This window comes from Serinus canaria, chromosome 3 (assembly GCF_022539315.1).
Source record: "Serinus canaria isolate serCan28SL12 chromosome 3, serCan2020, whole genome shotgun sequence".
NCBI classification, from domain to species: Eukaryota; Metazoa; Chordata; class Aves; order Passeriformes; family Fringillidae; genus Serinus; species Serinus canaria.
Window position 1 is genome coordinate 23,761,389 of NC_066316.1, and position 21,135 is coordinate 23,782,523.

The following is a 21,135-nucleotide window of genomic DNA, read 5'->3' on the forward strand; positions in this document are numbered from 1 at the left end:
TTCCAGCCTCAACAATTCCATGGTTCCATGAAGCAGCTGGGACTCCAGGAGTCCTTTCTGTACCAAAGGCTAAAAGGAGAAGACTGTGTTCTCAGACTGTTGAAAGCTGCCTTCCAGATTTCAAATAAAAGCACCAAGCCTGCTCTTGATATTTATTTAGTTCTATTTACTTGGATAGAAACATGCTATCTACTGAACTGTCCCTTCTGGAGCTGAATTATTTTTGCAGTTTGACTTGCATGTCAAACTTGCATGTGTCCATTTGATCAAATGCTACTGATTTGGTGACAAAAATCTGACAAAAATTCAGCCTGGGGTAATATGGCTGGAGGATGCTCTGGCTGACTGATTTATAAATTAAGTAAGGGCTTGGGGTTTTTTTGCTAAATACAGTTAAAACTGATTTTCTTCCTATATACCCAACATCCTTAGCAAATGTGAGATATTCCCTTTTAACATTGGTCCTTATTGGCAGAAAATCCAGCCCACTGCTACAGTGCTGCCAAGGAGCACGGGAGCCCCTTGTTAAATGGTGCTCTGCCCATCAGCAGCCAAGGCCACAGCACTCCAGCACAGGGAGGAGGATGGCTTGGATCTGCAGGCACCCGGCACGTGTGGGGCAGCCTCTTCCAGCAGAACATACAGATTGCTTCCCAGCCACGTATAGAACTCATTTTTAAAAATTGTTTTGGCAGTTTCTTTGCGTTTTATACCCCCAAAAGACTGAAATGATCCAGCCAGCTTATTCCAAAGGAAAATGTCTGAATTTCAGCTCCTATGAGCAATTGTCTTGTAAAGGCAGGCAGCTTAGTATTCCATCTTTTTGACTAAAGCAGCTTTTAACAAGCTTGTTCTTGGCAGAAGGTTTTGGACTTAAGCATGACTGAAATACATCATGTGCCTTAAGAGCATGCTTTGTGTGAACTGCCACCCTGCTTGGCAGGGGATGTAAAGAAATGCTGGGTCTGGGGTGACCTGAACCCTCGGAGTGTGTCTTCTGAGAGGTCAGCAGGGAGGAGTACAAGAGTGCTGCATCACTCTTCATGGGACATCTGCTTGCTGGGCAGGGGAGATAGTTTACAGGGCTGTTACTCACAGGACACCAAAACATCACTCCACAAGTTAATAATCCTTGGTCTAATCCTCTTCTCTGCCTGAGAAGAGGAACACCCTGAACACCCTGCCAAGCAAACCTTCCACAGTCCCTTCTGGGTGGATGTGGATGGCAAACAAGAATGCAACAACTCCATCTTCCTCACTCACCCTAAAAGGCACAGCCGTATCCTCAGTGTTAAACAAGAAGCAACAAGATCTCTGGGTAAATGCTCAGTCTAAGAGTGTGCTAATAAACCTCCCCCAGTCATGTAATTCAAGCTTTCTTCTGCCTGACACCTTTGCTGCTGAGCTGCTTGGGTTTAAGGCTCCATGGTATTTTTAATAGTCTTGCTGGACTGGCCCTTAGTTAACGGGTGCCACTGTGGTCCTGGGGTGTCTCAGCACAACTTGTGAGATGGAAGTGGTGTGTTGGGGCCAGTGGTGTGTCAGTACCCACCCTCAGGGCTGGGAAGGCCTCCTGTCCCCCCTGTCCTGCAGAGGCTGTGCTGGCCCAGGCTGATGCTGCCAGGCACCGAGTGCTCTCGCGTGCCGCCGCGCACATGTGAGAGAAAGCAGCACGGACAGAGAGGGGGAGGATGGGCTGTAAGGCTGACCCTAATCACCTTCCACTCCAGGGGCTTCCTGCTCTTTTTACCAGTGCATGGTACCTCACTTTGGTACCAGTGCCCCTGGGTCAGCAATTGATATCTTCCTCAAGCTAAGCAGGTGACACCTTCCTGGCAGTGTAGGAGGTCTTGGGTCTTTTATGAGAATTCTTTTATCAGATGCTGGTGAAGAGAGGTCATTGCATAAGCACAAAGTGGACCCAGTCTGTGTAGAAAGGGCAAAAATCTGTCCATAGATCAACTTTCAATAAGCAACAGACGTAATTTAAGCCTGCTTAATTGTGTTACCTTGAAGTTCTAAAAAGTTGCAAGAGGCCTTTAGGTTCACATGGGGTATGAAGAGATGGTACAGGGTGCTGTTTCAAGGCTAAATCCTCTATGCCTGTCTCTGAAAAAGCAGGTCTGAGGAGCTCTCAGATGGAGTATTAACCCTGAGATGTTCATGGGTCACACTGGGCCAGTCTGGACCCATTTGCTGGTGTCCTGACAGGCTCCCAAGGAACATACACATTGGGAGTTTGTTTTATCCAGACTAACAAAGTTTGCTGCCTCTACTAGTCTGTCATCTCACCAGCTTTACAGCAAAAATGAGCTTTTGGCTTGCAGAAACTTTAGGCTAAGCTGGGGCCACCAGCCCTTGTTGGTGTTTGCCAGTGTTGGGTCTCTGTAGGGCCCCAGCAGTGAGGTGGGGTGGCTGGGACAGGGGAAGGAATCTCTGCCTCTGTGGGCTCACCTGTGCTCATTCACAGAGCTTACAAACATGCTGCCTTGATGCAGCTCAGTGGAGTTCTTTCCATTGACAGAAGACTTTTGGAGCAGATCTTTGTCCAGGATCAGCAGGGAAAATGCCAATTTACTTGAGCTGTCTTATTGCCCATTGCATGAATCCTGAATATAAAAAGGAGATCATATCTGAGTAGTGCTTTCCTCCTCTTGTTTAGATGGATTCAACTGCTCAGCTTCCATTTCCCCATCAGAGCTTCCCATCAGCCAGCCCTGCTTGTGCAAAAGCCAGCAAGAATGCTTCAGCCAGTGTGGGGTATTAATGCAGGAAGCCAGCACTGGGTTGGTTCTCCTTGCTCCTCTTGCTATAGAGTTTCACAGCCTGGGATATTAGTAAATATTTATGTTTAATTATTTTCACTTAAGCGAAACAGCCACAGCCAAGAAAGCTACAAAGCAATTTAATAGGTTTTAACTTGCCACACTAAACTGCCTTCTTAAACATAATGAATTATATGAAGTCATCCGGTTTCAGACTCTCTTAAAGAGGTAATTTAATTCAAATAAGGTTGCATATTACTAGCTTCAGTGTCTGAAAACATTTTACAGTGCCAGTAACTGTTCCATTGCCCTGAGTTATTCTGCAGCCTGAGAGACAATGGCAGCCTAAGCTTAGAAAAGCATGCTGTGGTTTGGTGCAAGTGATAGATGAAATTGCTACGTTCACTGCCCCAGGCAAGGAGTGCCAGGTGAGTGTGTTGGAGTCTCCTTTTACATAAGACAGTCTGTGTTAAAACAAAGCCAGGAAAGTAAATATGACATTAGCTGCTCAACAGCATTGTTAAAAATCTTTTCCATGAGAAAACACCTTAGGAAAGAAGCCCAAAAGGGCTTCTTCCTTTTGGTTCCTAGTCACCAGGCTGCCTTTCTCACCTACAATGATTAGATTCAGGTATATGTTCTTTGGTCCATTGTTGCAATTTAACAGAAAGATGTTTCTGTTCCCTGGCAGCCCTACAGAGCTCATATTCAGGGAGAAAAGAAGGGGAATGTTGGGTTACCTACACAACTCTTTTTTTTTTCCCTGACAGGTACCTAATAGAAAGAACTAAAGAAATACCTGTACTATTCCACCCATAGATCCCCAGCTGCTGAACTATGTGGAGGATTAGAAATCAGGGCATTTTTCCCCTCAGAAGACAAATGGTTATCATTGGATTGAGTTTGGCAGTTAGGAGTCAGAAGGTCTTGCCACAAAAGCTATAAAACTTTGTGAGGCTTTCAGTGTCCTTTAAATGGTCTTCCTTTAAAGTAATTGCATCTTCTAAAGCTCCTTATGGGGCTTAAGGGCTTTATTTGCCAGGACAATTGCACACCTTGTGAAAAAAACTGTAATCCAAATCCCATGCTTGGTTCTGCCAACTTTCCAGATGTTGATAGCTAAACTTGCAGAAGCTGCTGGATGTTGATTACTAAGTATGTAGCCTGCATGTATGCCTGTCATCAAGGCAGGCAGAAGATACTCACCTAGAGCCCCTGTATTCTGATATATCTCCAAAGTCGGATACACAACTTTGCAACTGTGCTCCTCTGTTAAAAGCACATGTAATGACTGCAGCACTGAGCAAAGATTACTGTACTAGAAAGTGCTGCAAGTGCAACAGTCCCCCCCAAAAACATTGCCATCGGCCTTTAGCTGCCCACCGTGACCAGCTGTGGAGATAATACTTTGCCAGATTTTAATTAGGACTTGTGAGAGCACACAACCTTCAGTGGAACCAGCCTTGGCTTCAGAGCATTTGAGGTCCCAGTGAAATCACAGTCCAAGGTTATTTAACACCATGTTTTCCAGTCATCTCCTAGTTCAGACACCATTTCCCAGCTATTATCTGAGAACACTGCAATTCCTCTTGGTTGATACTCCAGCCTTGGAGCAATTCAATGCCTTTCAAGCCAACTGAATTGAAGAGGGGACCATTGATCAGTCTCTGCACAGGTAAAGCATGGTATGTACAGGTAAAAACATCAGCTTTTGGATTGCTTAAAATCCTTGAGGAACACTTCACAGAATGGGGAAGGGTTTCCTTCCAATACTTGTGGGATAGGGACTGTATCCTTCCTGGAGTCACCCAGCATCTGCCTGAATGGAACTGTGAGTGTGCAGGCACTGCAAACTACCTGCCTGTTAATTAGTTCTGATTGCAAGCTCCTCATGTCCATTCACATTCAGCTAGCTCTGGCTGCTGATTCATTATGTGCCTAAAGTTTTGCTCTCACGGTACAAAAGTCACTCCTGGGAGAACAGTGCTGAGCCTGCCTGATGAACGTACAATATCTTCTTTAAAAGAAGCCATGTATGAAGTTGCTCAGGTGTTCTTACAGAAGACCTCTGATAGGATTATAAGTGAGCATACAGCAATGGAAAAAAAAAATTCATTAGAAAGGATTACATTTAAACCTTTCAAGATGACTGATGTATTTTCCCTTTTAACTCTGATTTGAGTGAGCTGTTGAATGGAGCTCAGAGATTATTTCTTGTCAGAACCTATCAAAAAACCCTGAGATCACCAAGGCATTTGAGCATATTAAACATGAAATTTTCATTGCCCTCTATGGTACATTTTAACAATGTCTAAAAACCAGTATTCACTGCTAAGGGTACTTAGTCATCTTTTAGTAGAACTAATTTCATTTAAGCTCATGGTCAGTAATCAGTCTGGAAATGAAACCATTAATTTTAATGCAGTAAGTGCATGTATACATTAAATTTTATTGCTTTGTCTGAATTTAAAAGGGCAAAAGCAGGGCAATTTCAGGTCAGTGTAAAGTTGCAGGTGCCTGTAATTTACTGCTCACTTCTTAAGAAAAGAGAGCTCAATGTTTCAAACTTTTAGTCCTGCATATCAGTAAAATAATCTTCGGTGCTGTACATTTCAGGAAGATTTGGATCAAGATTTGGACTATACCCTTTACATGCTCTCACCTAAAGACACAAGGGGTGTAAAGTGCACAACAGACACGACTGTGTGCTGCCATTACAACCAGGAACAACACAGACTGCATGAGTCCTGAAACTTGCTACCCAAAGCTTGAAATACCTAAAGATCTATTGAGCCAACTATAAAGACATTAAAGAAAGCACAATAATGAGAGTGCAACTAAAGCCAAGAATATTTCCTTTTTTTCAAAGGCTTCCAAACGTTTTATATGTAGCAAGATCATGTGCAGACTCAAGGCATCACATTTCAAGTTAAAGTCAGGCATTCATCTGTAACTTTGAATATATGGGTTGGAATCAAACACAATATTTTCACGTTACTTGAGTTTAGGCTTTCTTTGTGTTTTTATGTTCCTGTTCAAAAGAAAGGAAATCCCTGATACCAAGACAAGTAATCTATGTTCTGAGCCAATAAATCCTCGGGGAATTTGAAACAGGTAGATTGTAAGAGGCCCTTTTTGGAGTCTGAAAAGCAATGGGTGACATTGGACCGATCTTAATGAGAGTTGCAGGTGCTCAGCTTTTAGGAAGAGGTCATTTCCTGTGCATTGGCACAATGACAAAGATGGAAGATTGAATGGTTCTTCTGATTCACAACTCAGTAATACAGACTTCTTAACTGGAAACGGCTGGAAAGATACCCTTGGAATGCTCTTGGTGCCCTAACACATCCTAAACACTTAAGGCACATCTCAACATTATTAAATTAATAGATGCAAACAAGAACCTGCTAGCTGGTAATCAGCAACAGCTCCTCTCCCAGTCCTTACTGTTCAGTTTCATGTTCAATACAGATATCCTGTGGCTTTGTTGTTATCCTGACTGCAGGAAAAAAAAAAAAGAAATAAACCCGAAAACCCCAGCCACCAGTGCCAATGTGTGTCTTTGTACCTATTTTTAAGAAGAACAATTGATCAGGGGGAGACTGGAGAGCCTGAGACATTTCTTTTAGCCTGCTGGGAAAGCGGGACTTTGACAACATGTCCAGCTATGGGCTGGGCCTAAAACAGCATCTAAAATCACCTAAACATTCTTGTTTGTCTCTTGACCTCTTTTTTCAGTCACTGCCAAGTAATTCAATACAAATTCCCTGGAATAAGCATGCAAGTCAAACCAGGTATTTACATTTGAAGTGGGTCTTCATTAAGGTTTCAAGCTGTCAATAGAACCAGCACAGGAAAATGTTATTATTAGACCCGAAAGTCTTTAAGGGAATGTGTGAGAAGAAAGGCTAATATCAGGGGACCAGTAATCTGTTCCTAGCTGGCTTTTAATTCCACTTAGCAAACATGAATGATTTTGAGTGCTGAATGAAGAAGCAGGCTACAGAACCTGCACCAGGCATTTAAACTACAGCTGGCTGGAACACGATTTGCCTGAAGGCAACATTTTTAAGTTCAAAGGTAAACATTTGGCTTTTTATAGAGAAAATTAGTTGTACAACATACTTGATTGAGTATACTGCTACCCAGTCCAACTTTTAATTTAAATATATTAAAAAAATAACCCTTCTTTCACTGACAGTGTGCAGTTTCCTAGAGAGCTGCATAGTTGCTAGTAAACATCGGTCCTCTGGGCCAGGTCTAGAAGACAGAGGTCACAACTTCTATAACTTAATATTTTCCAAGGCACCCTAAAGGTTTCCTATTACCTTCCCATGTAAATTGTTTACAGCCAGCTCCAAAGAGGAGCTCTCCTGCAGGACTTTGACCATGCCTGTAAACTGATAAAAAACCTCCCCCTGGAAAATTCCCCTGCTGAACCTGGTCATAATATTTTATTGTCTTCGATCTTAAGCATATGCACAGGGATCCTTTCTGGCAAAAGCACAGGCAATAAATAATGCTGAGCAAGGAGAGGTCTATACATTGAACTTATTAAGCAGTGATGGTGGCATTTTGTAGCTCTTCTTGCTGTTGGACTAAATGGAGTTTTCTAAGGCTGCTCCAATGTCAGCACACACTTTCCTGCAAAGCTGTCACATAGCATTTGCATGCCATTTTGGACCTTTTAGTATGGCCTGCTTAGGTTTTGTTTCTCATAATTGTGGGGCTTTTTTTGTTTAAGTAAACTTTTTTAAAGTGAGGAAAGCCTATGCTTTACAATGGGGTATTGAGAACCGTGTGTTCCATGGTACAGAAAGATATGTTATGATTCTTATCTTTGTGAGACTGTGAAAAAATAGTTCTTTGTCCTCAAACTCATTAAAAAGTTATTTAATAAAGAACTTGAAACCATTATCAATATTTACAAAAGAAATGCTTGAGAGCTGAGTTATGTGTTTTGAAATTCACAGAAGGCTCAGTGCATTGAAGCAACAATATATGTGATAGGAAGTATAGCTGACATTTTCCAAATATAAAAACCAGATGATGGAAGGTTTAATTTCTGTGAATTGGAGCAGTAGCTGAGAGCCTCATATACTCTCAGGAATATTTTCAACCCATTGGGGTGCTCAAAGAACATAAAATTCTCAGCATTTCGTTCAAAGCAGTTGAGGTCAGTGTGGTTTTGCTAGATTCAGAGGCGGCTCCAGAATTAACCTAGATTTGAGGATGAAAACAATTTTTAAATTTTTGGGGGGGGTTGGTGTGGGAGTGTGCTGTTTTTCCCCTAAATAACAGCCTATAATGGGAAGAATCCTCAGAGATCTCTTTAACCCTTGGCCCAGGGGTGCCCAACCCCTATTGGCAGGTCAGTCCCCACCAGCCAAGGCAGCAGGGTGCTCCTGTTCCCATGGCCATGTGCTGAGCCGTGCAGCTGTGAGCATCCTTACTCTGCAGCCCATTCAGGGCTAGGCTGGCCAGGCAGGAACCCACTGGGCATCTCCCACCATCTTTGAGTCCCTGCATTAACTGTCCTGAGGTGGATACCAGCAAAATGGGCTTTAAAGGCACCTTCTGTGTTGTTAAACCTGCCCCAGCTGCTGGAAATGCTGTGTGTCTGTTTTTTTTCATGTATATTGAATCAGGGACTGACTAAATGCTTTTATGCAGCAACTGATAAAAAGTGCTGCAGTGCAGAATAATTTCTGAAATTATTTTTAATACTCAGCCCATTATGAGTATTCATGGTGGAGGGAAATTAATCATGTAGTCTCCTACCAGAGTACTCCAGTAAGAAATGAGGGACAAGAGATAACTCTGGTCCCTCTGGGATTCAGATATGTAGGTCTCCTGGATTGCAGGACAATCCTAACCACCAGGATTGGAACCAGGACCAAAAATACTAAGCACCAAGTTAGGCAGTAATAAGTACAGCCTCAGGCATCAGGTCTGTACATGTGATCCCTTTTACCCATATACTCACTGTTACTGAAGGCAGGCTTGTGTCTGAGAAATTCCCATCCAGGGTCCAACCACACACACAAATATTCAATTAGTAAATGCAGTTTTGTGGGATATTCATCCACAAGATGCATGAAAATCCCAAACTGTTTGAGAGGTTGTTTAACATGATGCAATTGGTTTTTATCAATGATGAAGTGTTCATGTGAGTGTACTTCACTGCTCATGCTAACAGGGCTATGTGTTCCCTAAACTATGCCAACAGTTGATTTAAAAATATTCAAGAAAAAGACAGAAAATCCCCACATAATTTATTTATCATTTTTAATTACACACCAGGGACTTTAAATTTATACTTCAGCACGCTTGAAAATGGTCTAATTGGAGTGAAGAGATGGCAAAAGGGTCATGAAGTAGATTCAGTGACCAATATCATATCCAAAGGAAGGAGCCTGACCACTGAGTGCTTTAGTTTCCCCAGAAGTTTCCAACTTGGTCAATATATACTGTCAGGCTGAGCTTTCAGCAGTAGTTGGATGAAGTCTAATCCATACATCTGGAAACAGCCTGTGTATCACAGCGAATAAGTGCAGAGGGGGCTGCTCTTGTATTTGTGTCCCATGTGTTTGCTTTTATTTGATTTTGTATTTGGGTGGGAAAGGGAAAGAGGAAATTCTCTGACATTTTCACATGCCTTTTTTTTAAGTGACTCTGAGAAACAATTCAAACATCTTGTCTATTCAAAGGAAAGGCTGTAAAGGGACCTGACATCTTTCCCTTTCTCTCACAGAAAGCACTGTTTTCCCATCTCTAGAAACCACTACTGCAACTATCCTGCCTGCCAGCATCCTTGGAGGCAGATACCAAAGGCACAGGAATAAACAACAGATCTAAGCCTTCCTCTTTGCCGTGTCTTTGGGAACTGGTAGTCAGGAAGAAATCATCTTCTGAGTACAAAATACTCTGCTTCTGCTCCTTTCCATTGTTCTGTGCTGCTGGAACAACAAAGGTTCAGACAACCTCCTTCTGTATCTCTCCAGCATGACCCTTCCATTTCTGTGCTGATTTCTATCCAAAATTGTTTCAGCCCCCTAAAAAACTACTACTGCTGCAAGGATTTTATGGCCTGGCAAAATATCTGCATCTGTATCTTCTGTATATGTATTATACAATCATGCATAAAAGCTCACAGATCCTAAACCTCTTCAATGCTATATAAACAGATGAATTAAAATAAAAACAGTGCTGGTGATTAATTATGCCTGGATTAACAAAATGCCAGCCTTTGCTTATTGTTCTGGGAGTAAGGAGGAGAGGAACCAGTGCTGCTCTGCTGGAAGTGGCTCGGTCACTGCATGCAGTCACTGCAGTCTGCAAAAGAGCAGAGGAGGAGGCTGAGAAACTGCCATTTTCTCCCTGACAGGAGGAATGATCAGAAGGGACGACTGGAGAGGCTTGATGAAGGAAAAAAGGGGGTGTGCTGGGAGAAGCAGGCTTGGAGGTGAAGATGGGAAAGACAAGAAGACCTTAAGCAGAGCCTGAAGAGATGAGTGGTAAAGACACCATGGAGGCAGCCATACCTCCCCCCACGTGAGGGCAGCGAGGCAGGCAGAGGGCAGCCACTTCCAAGGAATGCTAGGGCTCTGCCTCCGTGGTTTGAAGTCACACATTTGAGTTGTAGTCCTTCTTGCTTCAATTCTGCAGCTGCCCAGGGCCACAGGTTGCCCAAGACTCTGGCCTATCCTGATTCCCAGAAAAAGCTCCCAAAGCTTATCTTTGTATGGAGAAAAGTGATGATGCTAATCATTAAATGTATAAATTTTAAGCCATAAATCCTGAGACATTTAGTGACCTTCATGTTTGCACACTATGCTTGTGTAGCATCATAATTACTGCAAATATTACCATGATGGTGCCTGAACATTTTGCCTCCCATGACACTGCATGAGCCATGGCCACAGAGAATTGTGACTTAGGAGTCAGAGGCTTAGGAGCACACACAGCACCCATCCCTGGCCTGTAAAATTGCTCCTGTCCAGTGTGATCCTCAGCAGAACCCTGGTTCCACATGCTGAGTGGTTAGACCAGAGTGTTAGTGGAAGTGAAGAAACACCAAGGTGTTTCTTCACTTCTGAGCAAGTCCTCATTTGATGTCAATTCATAGAGCTCCACAAAGGAAGTCCATTCACACTGGGAGCCCACCCCTGCATTAAAGTATTAGGTTATTGCTTATTAGGCTGACCAGATGCTATGTGCATGTGTGTGTGGTTTTCCATTTCAGACTATGAAAAAAAAGAAGTAAAGTTAAGAATCCCAAGAGTGCCTACAAGTCATGGAGAGCTTGGATTGATCTACAAATGTGGGGATAAGGCAAGGCAGTGTGAATCACTGAGAGGGGAGAGCCTTGGGATGTCTCCTGGGTGCTGCAGGATCAGAGGTCACTTCCCATGTGCATGTGAACTTTCCATTTCCCTCCTGGGATGTGACACCTTTCAGTTCCCCTTGGGTATAAAACCCCACCTACTCCTCTGGGGTTCCAATGCTGGGGACACAGGGCAGTTCTAATGTAATATAAACCATCAAATGAAAGAGGGGATTTAAAAATAATTCCTTTTGTTGCTGGTACTTCAAAATACTTTACAAGCCATATCAAGAGGATTTTAAAAAATCTTTCTTTATGAGTTGCTTTCTTTTCCAGAATAGTATCCTTGGAAATGACCCACTGGGTAAAAACAAAACAGTACTAAATCCCTGTGAAAACCAGCCGTTTGAACTTCCATGGATGTCATTACCTCCAAAAGCCTGGGCTGTGTTTGGGTGGCACTGTGGAGACAGGGCACGTGGGACAGAGCACTGGCAGCACTGAGGTGACAGAAGGTGCCATGGATCCAGTTTGTCTGCCCAGCAGGCTAAACACAGAGCTTGCAGTGTGAGCCCAGCCTGTGCCAGCTCAGGGTGCTACATCTCACATCAGCACAGCTCAGTTAAGACACAGACACACAGAAATCAGTGGGGAGAAGAAGCCACAGAGTAAACAACTCTAAACAACTCTCCCAGTTGTCCAGGTAGCTGCTTGTGCCTTTACCCCTCATTTTATGCACCAGATAAGGACACCACTCTGTTCACATAGATATTTGCACCCCAGCTGTGCTGGCAGGTTTTGTTTTTCCAGGTGCCAGGCACCACTTAGGAGCTTACACCCTCAGACTAAGTGGACTTGAGGTTTGTTATCATGCCATGCTAGTCAGACCGAAGACATAATCTTTAAAATGTCTGTAAGAGGTGACCTCCAGAGTTTTGGCATGTCCTTCAGGAATGATCAGCCATGGAAACTCACAATGTTTTTTTTTTTAAACAGTTACTGGAGGAGCTTGTGGAGATACTACTCAGAGACTGGGAGAGGGGCCACGTGGGAGCTCACTCTTTCCTCCTGGCATAACTAGAGGAGTTGAACAGCAACTGAAAAGAGTCAAAAAGTACTTGAGATGCTTGGAAGTATCTGCCTGTCCTCTGACTACCTACCCCCAGCTTTGAGAACATGCCCATGTGCCAGAAGGAGCAAGAGAGCTGCTGCAGGTTCTGAAGGCATTCCCCAAGCTGCCCTCATACTTCTGCATTTGGTCCTGCCATTTTATTAAATTCTTCTGGAGTTGCTCCTGACCTAAGCTAAGTACTTTTCTATTGACATCAACTTTTGCCACTTCACTATTCACCCCCAGGTTATTAATAAAGCATTTAACAATATTGGTCTGAGTCTCACTCTCTAGGGCACCTCATTATTAATCTCTTTCCCTACTAGAATTGGCCATTTATTCCACACCCATTTATAACCAGATTTTAATCCATGACAGGACTTTACCTCTCACTTTGTGGTTACCAAGTTTCCTTAACAGTTTCTTGTATGGGTGTTTATCAAAAGGCTTTTGAATGTCCAAATAAATTATTTTCTCTGGTTGTTCTTTACTCACTATTTTATTAACTCTTAAAAGTGTAAAAGGTCTGACTGGCAAGATTTATTCTTATAGCAGTTATGTTTCTTTTTCTCTTTTGCCTGAGACTTGATATTTCCCTGCAGATTGTAAAATATTTAAAAGAGTGACCCTCTAAATCTAGTGGCTTGAAGCAGCACCAGATGTGTTGTCAATGTTTAATTAAAAAAAAAAAGCAAATGTTATATACTGCTGACTTTCTCAACTACTTCCTTGTAATGAAGTTAAGCTAATAATGTAAAATTTCCATGAGCTCGTCTGTCTGTGTAAATATTTACAAGGTCTTTATCGCTGCAGTACCAGATTTCCACATACATTAACAGAGTTATCCTTATAACACCTCTCTGATACAGGGAAGCTTTAATCCCAACTGCCTGAAGAATCAGGGCACACTGACATCTGGCACATAAAACCCAAACTGCTGTGCTTTGAGAATAACAGGTTAGGAGATAAAACACTTTCTCCCACTTACAGATGCTGTATTCCTGAAAAATGTGAGAACCACCACAATTCACAAACATCATGAAAAAGGCTCAGTACCCCAACATCTCTTCCCAAGCTCTCTAAACTCCAAAGTACATTTTTTTCCCTTTGGAAAAATGCAGAGCACTGCAGGTAAAATCCAAGCTTTTCTTTTTTCACAGGCTATCTGAGCTCGTAGGTTTTTGCTGGCTCTGCTAGTGACCATTTATTTTGGACTCATACCACACATCCAGTGTTTCATTATGCATTTTTGCTCCAGCCAGAACTAATACAATTGGCTGCATCTCAGCTTGCTTCAAATATACAAGGGAATGGGTTTCCTCAGAGAAAAGAAAGAACATCAGAAAAAGAGATCCTGTTTAAAGTAAAAAACGCTCGGGAGATTGTAAGAAAAATTAAAGAAGGCTACAAAATGTGCATGTGCAAGGGTCCACTGCTGGCCCTGCATCCCTGAGGAAAGAGAGGCTTTCCACCCTGCCCTGAAAGCTGACAAGTCCTTGGCAAAGCAGGGAATGAAGGAGAGGTTGGCCATGGAAGACCCCTCAGCAAAAAGGCATGCAGTCTGTAGACTGTTTTCAAGAGACTTCTGGCCTCATGTCTGAGGATGGACTTTACAAGACACTCTTCTTCCACATAAGAAGCCAGAATAATAGATGGCCAGGAATTAAAAAAGTTATGATGTAATCTAAAATTTAAAACAAAATTAATCCCTTAAGTGTCAAAGAGAAATCATGCGAGCATGGGACAGTTCTGAAAGAACAAGCTTCCTCAACAGAAACTGAATTATTCCAGCTGCAAGCTTCCACTTGTGCTTTTTTAAGTGAGATCTTGAAGCTACCTATGCTTGAAAACGTGGGACTTCTTTTTGGGGGGCCTGGAGTCAAAATCCCTTGAGACCAAAAGTGGGACTCACTTGAAGATGCCTGCTGGTGAGAGTAAAACAGGGATAATGGAGTTCAGCATAGCAAAATTCTTTGACTCCATAGAGAAGTAATGCCCAAGCAGCTGGGTTGGGAGCAAAAGAGCACAGGAGATTGAGATTTGAGACGGCTCTTGGGTGGGTTTGGAGGCAACTCCCAACTGTCTTTGCCATCACCCATTCCTGAAACACAAGCTTTGCCTGCAGGATGGCCATGGCTCCTGCAGCAACAAAATTATTTCCCCAAGGAGCAGCCAGTGTGTTGCCACGATCTTAATCTTATTTAGTGTGGTAGCATGGTTTTAATTTTTCCGTGTTTGATCTCTCAGCTCTAGGAATATTGATAGAAATAGAGGCTGTGAGGATTAAATAAAGAGCAGCTTGTTGCACATGAAAAAATATCCCTCAGTCCTCCCTTTCTCCGCGGTGATTCAGCTTTTCCAGCAGCGCTGCCGAGATAAAAGGCTCGCATGTGAGCAGAAGTGTTAGGAAGGGCTGTAATACTTTCAGAGCAGCCTCTTGCAAAAGGGCCTTGGCTGCGGGAGCAGATCCCGCCGGCTCCCAAACCTCCTCCCGCGGCGGGGAGGCGCTGGGCACGCAGCAAAGGCTGCTGCCCCCTGCTCAGGCCAGCACGGGCTGATGGCCGCGGCTCGCTGTTGGCTTCAGGGGAGCTCTGCTGATGCACCCACACGTGTGGTTCTCCCTGGCCGGCGGACGGAGGAGGCGGATCGCCCCTCCCCGCGCAGCCGGGCCGAGCCCCCGCGGGCCGCCCGCCTCGGCATCACCCCGGCACCTCCGCCCTAATCAGTGGCAGGCCCCGGGCACGGGGTAATTAGAAACATCGAAGGGGCTTTCTATCTTTTGAAATCTGTCTCTCAACATCAAAGTCCTCCGCGCAAGTCGTCCTCCAGAGGCCGGCTCCCATATCTAAATGAGTGATGTATTTCATGGTATCTGTCGGGAAGGATATAATGAAGAAAACCGGCTTTGAGACCGAGCATGATGTGAAAAACAGGTGACCCGCTGTTGCGGAGCATCTGTTTTGCAGTCCGGTTGTGTTCCTGTAAACTGTGCAAACACGGAGGGTGCGGAAGCCCGGGGATGCTCACGGGAGAGCCCCCGTGTCGCTGCGAACCCTCTTCCTCCAGGCCTGCAAGGAACGCGGGCACTGCCCTCGCCTCGGGGGATGTGCACCTCCTCCAAACACGGGGGCTGCGGGTACCATGCGAGGTGCACGGCAAAGCAAGATCTCTACTCTCCGCGCTGGCCCTGCCGGCGCCTTCAGCCGCCCCCACGGGGCTGCAGCATCCCCGGGCCACACTCCGCTCTGGTGGCGGGCACGGCCCCTCGGAGAAGCCGGCTCCTCGCTCCATGAGCCCGCTGGCCTCTGGTCACCCCCGGTATGGCCTGTAAACAATATTCAGCTGAGCTCACTCCGCTCACTCGATGGGCTTGCACAAGCGCTCCGCCTGAGCGCGGCTATATTCTGACTCTTATCTGTGCAATAATAAAAAGTGTTGGCTCGTATCAGCCAAGCCGTAAATCCAGCCGAGCGTTCACGTTTCAAAAGCACGGACAAATCGCCGTGATTTCCCCGGAGGACGCGCAGGACGGAGGGCAGCGGGAGGAGCGCACCGCTGGCCCCTCCGCGCTGGCTCGGCCTGCAGAGCTGGGTAAGGGCTGGCCGGCCGGGTAACAACGCACCGAGTCTCTCCAGGAGCCCTCTGCCCTGCCAGAGGCTGGCGGAGGAAGGGCTCGGCAGCGGGGGAGGTCCGGCGCGTTCAGATCTCCCGCACCTACAGCTCGGGAAGGCATCCCGAGCGTCCCGTCACCAGTGGGGGCTGGGGGGATCCGGCTCAAAACAGGGAGGGCTGCAGGTGTCATCTTTGGAAATGCATTTCCTGCCGTTATGAACGCCTTTAGTTTGGAAAGAAACCCATAAAAACGGCATGATACCCGTCCTCTACCCCGTGAAAATCCCACCTATCGCAGCGGGATGGGCTGCCTCTGGAGGGTAAACGCTGCAACCGATAGGTAACAACAGAAACGATGAAGGAAAGGAAAAAAACTCCAACCCCCAAAAAGAAACAAAAGACTCGAACCCCCAACCAACCAAAAAACCCACTCCATCTATAAAAGCTTCCCCCCCGAGCCGTGGTCCTCACCCGTGGCGAGGGCAGGTGGCACCGCCCCGGCGGGCGGAGCGAGTACCGCGGGGCAGCGCGCAGTGGGATGCGGCCGCGGCGCGCCCGCGGAGGCTGGGCTGGGCTGGGCGCCCGGGAGCCTGCTGTCCCTTCGGGGGCAGACAGCCCCCCCTTCCTACAGCTGTTATTTTTATTTTAATTGGTGATTACGCTCCCTCCCGTCACTTTTCCGCGGTGGTTGGTGCCAGGCTCGGGAGTCCCGCGGGGATGGGGCGCCGGGTCCAGCAGCAGTCCGAGCCTCTGCCCGCCCCGTGTGCGGGGCCGCGGGTGGGCCGCGCTCCCAGTGCCTGCGGAGGGCTCTCGGGAAGCGGCGACAGAAAGGCTCCGAGGCTGCTGGAGGGACGGTCGGTCTCCACATCCCCTGCCGAGGCTGCCTCCTCCCGGTCTCGCCGCTGCCTCCGGTCCCCGGGCGCTTCCCCGCGGGTCTGCGCGCCGGCAGCAGACGGGCGGAGTTGCCCCGAGCTCCGTTTTTTGTCAGGGCTGGAGGAAAGGCTTACGACCACTGATCGCTAGTTCCCGGGAACCGCGGCTGCTGTTTTGGGGTGTTTTCCTTTTTTTTTTCTTTCTTTCTTTTTTTTTTTTTTTTTTTTTTGGCTTTGTATTTTCCCCCTACGGTCTCTCCGATGTGTATTACCGAAATGTCTCGTCCCTTTCCCTTATTGGAAATGATTTCCCACTTCTTTTGTGGTGAACTTTGCCTCGCCTGACTCTTTACGGCTTTTCTCTTGTTGATGGTCTCTCCTTTGTGGAGGTTTCGCGGGCTGATTGTATTTGTTAATTAGTTGCTAACAGCATCGTAATGTGGGCTTGATGGATAACCATGTCATTAGCGCTTACCCCTGCAATTCACATTTCCAACAGGGCAGGGGCTACCCCCTGCCGAGCCCGTGATTTGTGGCTGTTCTTTCCCGTGGGTGACACGCAGCCCCATCCCCGCTCCGCTCTCCTCCGCGCTCTGCCGCGGCTGGAGGGGGCGCGACCGCTGCAATTTTCACTCCGAATGACGAACCCACAGCTCCGGGCTGCAGCCGCCTCCTTTCACTTTATTTTGGTGTGGAAAAGACATCGAACCCCTCTCCTTTGTGTGGCTCTGTGGTGGTACGTGGATGCTCGTACAACACACCCCCCCAAACCCCTCGGCTGCCGGGGAGGGGGATATGGGCATCCCGCCCAAACCGCTGTCTGCGCGACTTTCCCCGGCCTGCGCGGCCACGCGTGGGAAGAGCCACAGAGCTCCCTCCCCGCCCGGCGGCAGCGCCCGGGGCCCGCCCTGCCCGGTAGCGCCCGCCGGGGGGGGTCCGTCCGCCCGTCCCGCCCCTCTCCGCGCCTTCCCCGCCGGGGGGCTCGGCCGAGCCTGGGAGATGTAGTCCCGGCTCCCGGGCTCGCCGGCGGCCGGCGGGGCTGCTGCGGGGGACTACGTTTCCCAGGCCCCCCTGCTGCTCGGCCGGGCCGCGGGAAGGGCCGGGCTGTCAATCAGCGCGCGTCGGCGGGGGCAGCGGGACGGGGATCCCCCCGCCCGCCCCGTGTCCCGCTAATAATAAGTGCTTCAGAGCCTTAAAAGCAGGGAGGCAAGTGTCATGCGGGCGCGTCGTAAGGGGCTGAGCTCCGGCTGAGCGCCCGGGGCCGTTTCGCCGCAGGCATAGCCGGGAGAGGAAAAAAAAAAGGGGGAGAAAAAAAGGAGGAAAAAAAAAAAAGCCTCGGAGCTGGTTCCCGGGGAAGGGGCGAGAGGAGAGAAACCCGAAAGGCTGGACAAGCCGTCAGCGAAGTGGCGATGAGGCGCAGGAAGACTGCGGTGGCGGCCGGCTGCTGCCTCGCCTTCCTCCTGGGCACCCTGCTCAACCTCCTCTTCATCCCCGGCTCCGAGCACCCGCCGCCGCCCCGCGAGGAGCTGCCGCCCCCCTCCCCTCCCGGCGCCCCCCTCTACCCGCCGGAGGAGGAGATCGGCGGCGGCCAGGCCGCCCTGGCGCGGCAGATCCGCGAGCGCTACGAGGAGGTGCTGCGCTACCGGCAGCACCGGGCGGCGGCGGCGGCGGGGCGGCGGCCGCTGCGGCCGCGGGAGCGGCGCCTGATGGACCTGGCGCCGCCGCGCACCTCGGCGGAGCAGCCGCGGCCGCCGGGGCCGCGGGGTCGAGCGGCGGCGGGGCCGTGGGCCGGCGCCTCGGCCGAACTCTCGCTGGAGCCGCCGCTGCTGGGCTGCCGCGATATCCGCGATGTCAGCGGCGTGCAGTACCTGGGCTCGGGCTACACCAAGGCGGTCTACAAGGCGGTCCTCAACCGCACGCTGGCCGTGGCCCTGAAGGCGGTGGACTTCGGCGGGCACGACATCGCCCACTGCGTGCGGCAGTTCTCCTCCCTGGGGGACTGCTACCGACTCGCCGCCTACAAGATCGTCAAGGAGATGATCCTGCTGCAGCGGCTGCGCCACGCCAACGTCCTGCAGGTACGCGGGTCCGGCCGCGGAGCCCCGCCGGGGCGGGTGGGTCGCGCTGCTTTTCCCCGGCGCTCTCAGTCCCGCCGCGGGCAACCTGTCGGAGCTACCGCCGCCACTCCTGGCGTTCGCGGGGAGCGGGCCGGGACCGTGTGGGGAGCTCCCAAGAGTTCGCACACACACCCCCGTCCCCGGTTCCGTGGGCAGCCGCTCCCCCTTCGGCAGGCGTGGTGGGGTTGCGGTCGCCGGGGCGGATGTCTCTGTCCCCGGCGCGGCGGTTCCGTACGTCCCGTCCCCATCGCGTGTCAGCGGGAAGGCGCGTCGATGGGCGCTTTCCACTGGCAGCGGCGGTGTCACCCCCGGGCGACAAGTGAATCGCCCCGGCGGGGCACGCCGGGCCCGAGGCAAGGCCGGGAGCGGTGCGGGATGCGGCGCGTTCCCCCTCCTGTCCGGCAACCCCCCGCGGCGGCTGGCCCTGCGGCTTGCGCTCTGATCCCGTTTCCTCGTAGACAAAATGAATACTGAGGTGAGGAAAGGGGCTAGGGGGAGGTTGAGGAAGGACTCGGAAATCCACAAACACCCTCCGAATGCGGGAAATAAAGGCCGGCTTGACTGCAAGCGCCGCTGACTCCGGTACCCCGGAGAGAAGGCAGCGGTGGGATCACCCCTGGCAGCCTCTGCTGTGACTTCCCGCGGACTCAGCTGGATCCGCGCAGCCCCGCACACGGGTCAGCCCAGGGGGCTCACCAGGACAGGCCGGGTGGGAGTCCTGCTGGCCGGTGCGCCGGCACCGCGGCACTTGCCAGAAGGGGCTGCATTGTAGGGCTGTTACACATCAGCGTGAATCTCAGCGGGTCCATTTGGATGTAAATGCTGGTATGGAAATTCCTATTGCGTTTCGCATAGCATGAGCGTTGCAGTAGAATAAAAAATGAACGTTAGACCAGACGGTCTCACAGTAGGTGCTTTTTGAACTGAATCGGGTAAAGGAGTTTAGTGTTTCTTCTTCAGCAGCTGCAGGAGGAGTACCAGCTCCCCCACGAGAACTTCAGATCCCAGCGATCAAAGCTCTCGAGTTTCATAAACTGTTCAAAGAAATGCTAGTCATGATTTATCCACGACAAGAAAATAGATTCCTTCCTTCCTTCCTTCCTTCCTTCCTTCCTTCCTTCCTTCCTTCCTTCCTTCCTTCCTTCCTTCCTTCCTCCTTCTTCCTTCCTTCCTTCCTCCTTCCTTCCTTCCTTCCTTCCTCCTTCCTTCCTTCCTTCCTCTTCCTTCCTTCCTTCCTTCCTTCCTTCCTTCCTTCCTTCCTTCCTTCCTTCCTTCCTCTTCCTTCCTTCCTTCCTTCCTTCCTTCCTTCTTCCTTCCTTCCTTCCTTCCTTCCTTCCTCCTTCCTTCCTTCCTTCCTCCTCTTCCTTCCTTCCTTCCTTCCTTCCTTCCTTCCTTCCTTCCGTCCTTCTTCCTTCCTCTTAGCTATAATGCACTCCTAGGAAGTAATATCCTTTATTACTTGTTCCTCTTAAGCTGTGATGAATTCTGTTTGGAAAAGCCATACTTTAGTGCAGCCATCGTTACTGTTTGCTCTGAGAGGATTTTGTTTCCCCCCCGCCCCCCCCAAACACTGGTTTTGTTTTGATTTTTTTTTTTTTTCTTAGTGTAAGAGAGCTGGCCAGCATGGGTTTTTTAAAGTTGAGTCATTTTGGTAGGCACTAGCGTTTCTTTCCCGTTTTACTCGTGTGTAGTGTTCTTCTCTGGAAGGATTAATTTGGCATTAATTTGGAGCCATCCTTCCCATGAAAAGGAAGTGGGGTGTGCTGTCTGTCCCCGCAGGTGCGGGTGGGGGAGGTCTCTGGTGGTGCTGCCGAAGTTGCCCGGCGCCCCACTTACCCCCACAGCAAACCTTGGAGGAGCCGCAGGAATTCTCTTCTCCGGTTCGGGATGATGTGGAGGAGCCACAGTAGCTCACTTCTCCGGTCCGGAATGTCAGGTGGACTCCGAAGGGGGGAAACGCAGGCGAGATGCACGGTGTCCCATGGCGGGGGGCCGGGGCAGGAGGAGCTGGAGGATGAGCAGGCACTTCCATCCAGCGCCAGGAGAAACACGCCCAGCCTCCGTGCTGGGAAAATGCTCTCATGGGCAAAAATCCCGTCTGTTAGTTAAGGCTTCATATTTACATGCCACCCATTTAAAAATAGATTACACTTAAAGCAGAAACATGTTTCCAGATTCGTTCCGATTTTGTCATTGTGTTTCCTTTCGCCTGCTCTCCTGCTGCATCATCCCCCGCGGCGCTGCCAGGCCCGGAGGAGAACCCCGCGGGCCCGACGTGCCCCCTTTGTTGTTTAATGGGCCGCGGTGTGGGGGCGCACGGGGCCAGGGTGCT

General features: G+C 48.9%; 1 protein-coding gene and 1 long non-coding RNA gene across 2 annotated transcripts in view; one reads left to right on the plus strand and one right to left on the minus strand.

Moving 5' to 3' along the window:
* The window catches only part of LOC127059373 (uncharacterized), a 453,343-nt gene that overhangs the window by 144,889 nt on the left and 287,319 nt on the right, over positions 1–21,135 (minus strand). The window lies entirely within an intron of this gene.
* The window catches only part of PKDCC (protein kinase domain containing, cytoplasmic), a 36,259-nt gene continuing 32,914 nt past the window's right edge, over positions 17,791–21,135 (plus strand). The window contains exon 1 of the mRNA XM_009091076.4: positions 17,791–18,764. Within this exon, the coding sequence (XP_009089324.3) occupies positions 18,096–18,764 (669 nt within the window). The 5' untranslated portion in view covers positions 17,791–18,095. The remainder of the gene's footprint in view (positions 18,765–21,135) is intronic.